Genomic DNA, 9,599 nt, shown 5'->3' on the forward strand with positions numbered 1-9,599 from the left:
CTGCATTTAATATAATTAAGTGTGACTAAATTATGCAAATGTTTACCTTACACGGACATAGGCTATTTAATCTGATAATATGTCATCCTATTGTCTGAACATCCCAAATAATTCGCTGGATCTCCAGTTTTGTCATTTGTCAGCATTGCTAAATAAATAAAACCTCTGGAGAAACAGATGCTATTGTTATACTTGTCTGGTCGATTTAACTATTACTTAGTCACAGGAAATAGAACTTTGGACAGGGATTCAAGGAATGAAACAATTTCAAAAGCAAGTTTGCTTTTATTGCTATTGAAGAAGATTGAGGACCAAAACCTGTAATGGGCTAATATGCTAAATATCTTTACTGTGTCTGCATGTGATTTAGGTGGTCGCCCTAATGGACATAGTACATGTCTGTGTCTGAACAGCTTTCTACTGGATCCCAGTTACTAGTGGGGACACAGGCGTAACAGATCCTGCCCAGGTCCCTCCAGCACTGGGGACAGTAGGCCGCCTGGCAGCCTGGGACTGTGCACTCCATGGCCCGGTCACCCCTCTGCCTCTCCCCACACACACAGCACCACCGCAGCCTGCAGCCCAGCCTCTCCAGTCTAGACAACACACCAAACAACACCTGAGCGGGAGAGAGTGGAGGTGAAGGGGAGAGAGACAGCAGAAAAGTGGGAGGAACAGAGAAAGTGGGATGTGGAGAGTACAGGAGGTAGAAGGGCCAGTGTTAAATAACAGTACAATTCAATGAAAGTAACATATTTTCCCTAATTAGATTATTGGGGATCACAGGGCATGGAATGAAAAGCATTAGTGAAGAAGACAGAACAGAGGATAATACAACAGCATGTAAGACCGGATGGAGAGAGAAGGGCCCAGGAAGGAGACTGGGAGGGAGGCTGCATCCCAAAGAGTTTATCTGTGTTTGTTTAGATTTGTCTTGGACATCATTCCTGGAAAAGAGTGAGCCCATTTGACTTCAAAATTAAAGGCACTGTCATTCTGTCATGAGTTCTCAGAGGTCATCCAAGAACCATCCCATCAACTAAATCAGGAAATAGAAGGGTTCAAAGACCTTTAGGAAAATAAAGATGTTTAAACTCTGTTTAATGAGAGAGTAGTTAAATACACACAGTACGCACTGTTTTCTCTCCTGTTCCTAGCTGCATGAGTCGTGTCCGTTGCCTTTTGGTGTATGAGATGCGCCTCTGGATCTGCAGGTTATAAAGGAACAGAGCGCGCCTCTTCTCCCGCTAACAGACAGGCAGCCACAGCAGAGGGTGGAGAGACAGAGAAATGGGGCAGTCAGATAAATGACAATGAGCTAATATAGTGTGTAGAACAGTAGGGCCACAGACGGGCAAGATATAGAAAAGTCGAGACAAGAAAAGATAATGTTTTTTTTTCTGTTGAATTAGATACTTGAAATCACCCTGAACATGGGTACTAGACTTCACCACTGCTGTATGAACACTCAATACTGTCCACCATGAGGAGGCTTCTGGAGCGCTGAACACCTGAAGCCAGTTGGATTAGTCTGTGGGCTGCACACTTTCACCATGTTGCACTTCTCTCCCACATGCTGAATGTGCAGCAGCTTAATTTTGCTTGATTTGTGAAACTAATCCCCTTCAGAGAGCATAAGGGGAGGACTAATAACAGTAATGACACTTCAGCTGATTTAGTGCTAAGTGAAACACACAGAGGGCAATCCCTCACTCTATCTACTACGCCAGTCTCTCCCCTCGCTGTAGTTTCTCTATAGGTGCTTTCATACTGGCATTTTCAACCCTTAGTCAACCCAGGCAGCTATTAAATTATGATCCTGGAATGGCGAACCACTTCTGGTTTTTGTTCCTACTTGATCTATCATTGCACTCACCTCATCTGGTGTCCCAGGTCTAAACCAGTCCCTGATTAGAGAAGAATGAAAACCAGAAGTGTATTGGACCTCAAGGGCCAGATTTCACACATGCATTTTCAACCCGGGCCAGAATTTTAAATGCTCAAAATGCCTTTGAAACGCTCTCCCTGTTGTGGAAATGCCAGCATGAAAAATGTCTGTATCCCACTTTCCCTCCGTTAATCTCTTACTCCCGCTAATTCTTAGTTTCTCTGCATACAGTATATACTCCTTCGCCCCTTTGCCCCTCTCTGTGCAGTACTGTAGGTAGGGCTTCAGTATGAGCAGAATACGTAGTGTCTAATGCTATTACAATAAGCTGCTCTCAGGTAAGCACTGCTTTACTCGACACACACGAGCCAGTGCATTTCTTACAGGATTGGGGGAAAAGGGCCACATTCACTCTGTGTACACATTGTACTAAAGCCTATTGAATTATAAACTGGGAGGCTCGAGCCCTGAATGCTGATTGGCTGACAAACCCGTATACCACGGGTATGACAAAACATTTATTTGTACTGCTCCGATTACGTTGGTAACCAGTTTATAATAGCAATAAGGCACCTCTGGGGTTTGTGATATATTGCCAATATACCATGGCTAAGGGTTGTGTCCAGGCACTCCGCGATGCGTCTTGCCTAAGAACAGCCCTTAGCCGTGGTATATTGGCCATATACCGCACCCCCTTGTGCCTTATTGTTTAAATATACCTCAACCAGCAATGTTGCACAAGTTTGCATGAACAGTTATATCTTTTACGTCTGGATTAGGCTAGGTTTCTTCTTTAAGTCACGTTCCTATATGCATATGTGCATGTTTATGGAGAACGTGCATCTTATAAGCCTAGAGGTTCCTGGACTTCCTTTGTGTTCATTTCATTAAACCCATTGCTTCATTTGGAACAATTAAGGGAAATTTGAGAGAAAAAAAACAGTGTGCACAACTGGCCTTAACGAGGTAGCTCAGCTTATATGTTGAATTTCACACAAATAGTGAATTATGTAAATGAAGGCCAAGCTTTCTCCTGAACAATGATTTGTTTTATTTCCATTTATACTCAGCAGTCGACCCAGTAGCTGCTCCAATTTCCGGGGAGATATCTGTAAACCATCTATAAGAACTCCGGGGAAATCCACCCTTTATGATATCCAGATCGACTGTAAATACTAACAGTATAACGAGCGCTTCTACTTTGTGCGACATTGTATTCTTTGTTTATTTGTAGGTCGACCGACAGGACCCTACTGTTTGTTCAAACCTTCCCTGTGCCAATTCCACCAGGGATAAAAAAAGGGGGGGAATAATAAATGTTAGTCTGCCTATTTAAAACGTTACATAGGCTGGACCCAATGCCAACATGTCTAAGTGCATGTTGTGTAGAGGCTCCCAGAGTTTAAATGTAGCTACTACTGATGTTTTCATCACAGTGGGTGTCGTCACCTGTCTTGATACATTGCATACATTATATTATGACCTTATAAATCTATTTTTTCCCCCCTCTTCTTTTTAATTACTATACTGAGCAAAAATATAAATGCAACATGTAAAGTGTTGATCCCATGTTTCATGAGCTGAAATAAAAGATCCCTGAAATTTTCCATATGCACAAGAAGGCAAATTCTCTTCAATTGAGCACAAATTTGTTTACATCCCTGTTAGTGAGCATTTCTCCTTTGCCAAGATAAGCCATCCACCTGAAAGGTGTGGCATATCAAGAAGCTGATTAAACAGCATGATCATTACACAGGTGCACCTTGTGCTGGGGACAATAAAAGGCTGCTTTAAAAATGTGCAGTTTTGTCATAACACAATGCCTCAGATGTCTCAGGTTTTGAGGGAGTGTACCATTGAAATGGTGACTGCAGGAATGTCCCCCAGAGCTGTTGCCAGAAAATTGAATGTTTATTTCTCTACCATAAGCCGTCTCCAATGTCGTTTTAAAGATTTGGCAGTACGTCCAACCGGCCTCACAACCTCAGACCACATGTAACCACGCCAGCCCAGGACATCCACATCCAGCTTTTTCACCTGCAGGATTGTCTGAGGGGGTGCTGACTAAAGCCCTTTTGTGGAGAAAAACTCATTCTGATTGGCTATGCCCGGCTATGCCCTCCCAGGCCCACCCACGTCTGCGCCCTTTTCCAGTCATGTGAAATCCATAGATTAGGGTGTAATTTATTTATTTCAATTGACGGATTTCCTTATATGAACTGTAACTCAGTAAAATCTTTGAAATTGTTACGTATATATACACACACACACACACACACACCTTTCTTTCGACCCATTGAAAGACAGTTGAAACTTCAGAGAAACCATCCAAGTGGGTATATCAATCAGAGCAATCAATCAGCACCTTGATGCACATACACTGTGGTGTAGGCTCTTAACAAGAGAACGTTCAATTATCAGATTTAAGAGCAGAGATTACCTTTAGAGGATTTAAGAGCAGAGATTACCTTCAGATGATTTAAGAGCAGAGATCACCTTTAGAGGATTTAAGATCAACATGTATGACTGGGACAAGGTGTTAATGTGAGAACTATAATTAACACAAATACTACAGATTACATACAGGCAAGCCTAACGTGCCGTGAATACGTTATACATTGTGTCATACATCCGAGTTACAGTATGCAGAGGTTTCGTTCAACCAAGAGGATGGTAGGTGTGGTTGAGAGTGGGTGTGTGTGGCCTCACCTTGGGGAAGTAGAAGGCAGCGATGACCCTGCGCAGGCGGTTGCTGTACACCTGCAGGCAGCACATCAGCGCCATCATCAAGAGGGGCACGAAACTCCACAGGTAGTCCTCTATGGTGAGGGCCCTCGGCTGGGGCAGACAGTCTGAGAGAGAATAAAAAGAGAAAGGGGGATTGTTGTTGATCTTGTGAATGTTGCCACGATTTGACTAATCTGTGGTCTCACTTAATCCTGATTATTAGCAAATACTATGAGAATGGCCATTTTATTGTGCATGGATAACTCCTAGTTGTCATCCTGCATATGGACAGACATGTGATGCTAGAGTATATGTGTGTTCTATGCCTCTTGACAACACTGTCTAAACTATCTAGCCAAGACAAGGCTGTACACCACTAGACCAGAGCAGATTAGTGTTGTAGCCAGTCAGACAGGGACAGGTCAACTGGTCAACATTAGCTAGCCACAACACACACGTCTGGCACATCAGTCTTTGGCACATTGAGCAGTGAGAGAACAGCAGAGAGGCCACCTACGCTGGTTACTAGACTGCATATCCAGGTTAGAGGAGGTGTTGAAGGCCCCGATGGTCTTCCTCAGGAGCTTGGCCATCATGGACTGTCCTCCCACGTTGATGTCTATGTGGTGGCTACCTGTGGAACACAGTGGCATGAGTTAACACAATCACACTGTGACAATGATATGGTACAGGAGAAAGTGTGTGTGTGTGAGACTCACTGGTGAGGGAGAACTCTGTGAAAGTGTGTCTGCGGATGATGTCAAAGATGTGGTGGAGGACCATGTCGACAGCCAGTAGCACACAGACAAACACAGCCAGAGAGACTACCTGCAGCAGGCCCGCCATCTGTGGCCCAATGACACAGATCTGGGATTAGACTTGACTCCCTTTTGTGATTGTAAAAAGACTTGGACAAGTATTTTGATCAATCACAAGATTGTTCTTCAGTCTATACAACCCTAAAGTCAGCAAGGAGTGGAAAGATAGTAATGAACAAGTCATTGGAGAAAATGATTGGATTGAAATACACCCAGGAGAGATAAGCAACGCACCACTAATTTAAGCTCACTGGGATGTATGGACAGGCTGCAAGGGTTGATGAAAAGGCCTCGCTCAGCTTTCTTCAAAGGTAACAGATAACGTTTGTCCTGAAATGTCAAATGTACATATCAGCTTCCAAACGTTATACACTCCCCTACGTATTTATTTGGACAGTGAAGCTAAAACAATTAATTTGGCTCTATACTCCAGCATTTTGGATTTGAGATCAAATGTTTTACATGAGGCGACAGTACAGAATGTCACCATTGATTTGAGGGTATTTTCATACACTCGTTTGCTGTTTAGAAATTAAAGCATTTTATGTACAGTATTTAGTCTCCCCATTTGAAGATATAAGTATTTTGAAAAATTCACTTATAGTGTATTCAATTTTGTCAAAAATGTACTATTTGGTCCCATATTCCATGCAAAGAATACATCAAGCTTGTGACTGCAAACTTGTTGGATGCATTTGGTTTGTTTTGGTTGATTCAGATTATGTAGTGCCCAATAGAAATTAATGGTAAATAATGTATTCATTTTGGAGTCACTTTTATTGTAAATAAGAATGTTCCTGAACACTTCTACATTATGCCACCATGATTATGGATAATCATGAAGGAATCGTGAATAATGATGAGTGAGAAAGTTAGACACACAAATATCACCCACCCCACACAAACGCTCGCCTCCCTGTTATCAGTAATGGTAAGAGGTTAGCATGTTTTGGGGAGCATGATCTTTGTGCAACTTACGCACAATTCATTCATGATTACCCATAATCATGGTAGCATCCACATTAATGTAAAATTGTTCAGAAACTATACGTAAAAGTGACTCCAAAAATGAAACATTATTTACCATTACTTTCTATTGGACATAACAAAACAAACTGCAAATGCATCCAACAAGTTTGTAGAGAGTCAGAAGCTTTATGTAGTCATTGCATGCTAGGAATATGGGACCTGTGACACCTTTAAATGGGGGGACTAGATGCATAAAGTGCATTCATTTCTAAACAGTAAAACAGATATGTATTAAAATATCCTCAAATAAAAGGTGACATTTGATCTCAAATAAAAAATGCTGGAGAATAGAGCCAAATTAAACATTTTAGCTTCACTGACCAAATATATACGTTATCTTTTGTTTGCTTACTGCTCTCTTTCTCCTGGCATCAATCTGTCTGAAGTAGGTGGTGATGTAGATGTTGTCAAAGCGAATGTCTTGTGTATACTGCCTCGCATATCCAAACGCCCTTCACAGGAAGGCAGAGAGCGAAGAGAGGCACACATGCACTGATTACATTAGAAACTGTATAAACACTTTATAGAAATAAACGACATCATGGTACTGCAGTGAGTCCAATGCAGGGGTGCATGCCTTTAGTCCTCGAGGCCTGCAGTAGGTTGGCTTTCAACCTTGACTGATTCAGACCTGGGAAACTGGATTTATGGACTATGGCCAATCACTGACAAAATAAAAGGACACTGCCACTTTGGAAAACTAAAATAGCCAGCTTATCAAAAAGCAGAACATCTAACACACCCCTACATTAGATAGCATAAATACACATGTCATTCCATCATATCTAACTGAGTTGCTGTGTGGTTGAGTAGGCTCACGAGGTGAAGATGGTGATGAAGGTGCAGGAGAGGAGGAGCTGGATGAGGCCCAGAAACTGGTCCAGAATGACCTTGGTCTCCTCGAAGGCTTTACTCAGACCCTCTGTGAAATCCTGTAGGGCTGACACACCAAACACAGACTGCTGCTCCTCCTCCTACACACTCTCTCGCACGCACACACACACACACACACACACACACACACACACACACACACACACACACACACACACACACACACACACACACACACACACACACACACACACACACACACACACACACACACACACACACACACACACACACACACACGAGGGAAAGGTGGAAGCTCAGGAACTGTAAATAACATCCAATTAAAGTATTGTGCAAAGTGCACCTTCAACAGAGTTAGGCATAATACATGTATTTCGAGTAGAGAAAACCTCCAAATGACCTAATTATGTGTAAACTACAGTCTTGTATTTCTTTCATTACTTAACTGTCTTGGTTTCAGTGAGAGCAGACAGAGGAGTTGGGCTGTACCTGCAGCACCACGTTAGTGCTGAATTCTCTGGACAGTGCGTCAATGGAGAAGTTGAGCTTGTCGAATGTTTGCCCAAAGTTCCCTTCCACTGGGATATCCTCCCTGCACCAGGGCTTCATGACTGACAGGAAAAGCAACCAAGCAAACATCATTGTAATCAGAAAGTATATCATCCCACTTGACTAAACACCTGGGCTACCAATGAAGTTGAACCCCTACCTCTCATGATGTCACAGAGGAAGTGGAATCTCATAGACACACACAGGATGTGGTTGATAACTGGGGCTTTGATGGCATCCATGCAGTCCTGCCACTTGACCTCAAACCACTCCCGACAGCGCTCTATCCCCTGCTCCACCACATCTGTCCCACAATGCAGAAAAATAGGTGAGTAATGATAATACATTCACAACTAATTATCGACCAATAACAACCAACTTCAATCTGCTCAATAGGTTTTTAAATGCAAACCAACACTCACTGTCACATCGCATCATCGTCTTTGCTGCATACAAATCCTGGGTGCTGTTGCCAGCAGCAACAGGGCCCTGTTCCATGGAGTCATAGCCATACTGCCCCATGACCTCATCCCTGATGCTCTGAAACTTCCTGCTCACACTCTTAGCCTCGTCCTGGAACTCCCCATTATCCTCCTGACCCAGTAAACAAAGGAATGAAGGAAACGTTGAGGGCATATCCATGAAATATCAGTTGATAATGTGAAACAAACCTACTGAACTAATACAATAGTGAACTGTGTCGCATTAGTGGATACTCAGACTGCTCTTAGGGCAGGTCTGCCGGTTTTGACTAGCAGAAGTGACTTTTCGTAGCAGGTTAGGATAATTAACGTGGCAGGTTAGGATAATTAACGTGGCAGGTTAGGATAATTAACGTGGCAGGTTAGGATAATTAGGTTTAGGAAAATGGTTAGCCAAAATTCTCGTCGCAAATATATCTAGCTAGAACCAGGCCTGCCCTGAGAACAGTTTTGGTTTCCACTAATGCTATTCTGCCAATAGTGGTCCACTGACCATGATAATGTGTAACTTACCACAATACCCTGCACCACCTGCATGAAGGGCTCCATCACCACCCTCCACATGACCTTGCTGTGTTTGATCTGGAGCTCGATGTTGCACCCCATAGAGAAGGCCACATCCTGGACATTACGGTGGATGTTAGCGATTGGGCCTGACAGGATGAGAGAACAGGATGATCAGAGGATTGCCGGTTTACACCACAGCGAAGCCATACTGCTAGCAATCTATTTGGCAAGTATCAAGGCAATACATTTTTTCCAGAGCTATTTTCAGTTTACCTCTATACAGGCCGTAGAGGACAAACAGCATGAGGTACGCCCTGCCACGAGAGCCGAGCATGCTGGGAAAGATCAGGAGGACCGAGCAGCGAAAGTAGGAGGAAAACGCCCCACCCAGAATACATACAGCTGAAAAACACACACAGAGCAAGACTAATATGTTTCCAATTTGTTTACTTTACTGATTGACTCCAAACAGTGTTCAATTGCAGTACCACAATCTACTCACCTACAAAAGCATATCCTGCTAAGAGCCTGTTTACACTGGTCATTGAGACATTGTGGAAGAGACCCAGAAATAAACCTGGAGGGGAGAATTCACAATGAGTTGGCCAAATTATAAACCGAAACTTTGTAGCATTGTGGAATCAGTCGACCCTACCTGCACCACTGAGAGCACCAAATAATGCTCCTAGGAAGAAACGAGCAACTGGGAAGTCCTGTGACTGACTAAAGAGGAACCGGTGGGCA

The 9,599-nt window shown here is 43.1% G+C and overlaps 1 protein-coding gene across 1 annotated transcript; it reads right to left on the minus strand.

Moving 5' to 3' along the window:
- Positions 1 to 268: 268 nt before the first annotated feature.
- On the minus strand, positions 269 to 9,428 carry dcst1 (DC-STAMP domain containing 1). The gene is made up of 14 exons (XM_071383264.1): positions 9,358 to 9,428; positions 9,129 to 9,257; positions 8,862 to 9,001; positions 8,289 to 8,460; positions 8,027 to 8,170; positions 7,807 to 7,928; positions 7,282 to 7,436; positions 6,815 to 6,914; positions 5,668 to 5,763; positions 5,335 to 5,461; positions 5,133 to 5,249; positions 4,598 to 4,740; positions 1,137 to 1,247; positions 269 to 619 (listed from the first exon to the last, which is right to left on the minus strand). Exons 1-14 carry the CDS (start codon positions 9,398 to 9,400, stop codon positions 380 to 382), a joined length of 1,839 nt encoding a protein of 612 aa, XP_071239365.1. The 5' UTR covers positions 9,401 to 9,428; the 3' UTR covers positions 269 to 379.
- Positions 9,429 to 9,599: the final 171 nt, after the last annotated feature.

Source organism: Salvelinus alpinus, chromosome 35, assembly GCF_045679555.1.
Source record: "Salvelinus alpinus chromosome 35, SLU_Salpinus.1, whole genome shotgun sequence".
In the NCBI taxonomy this organism is placed as follows: domain Eukaryota; kingdom Metazoa; phylum Chordata; class Actinopteri; order Salmoniformes; family Salmonidae; genus Salvelinus; species Salvelinus alpinus.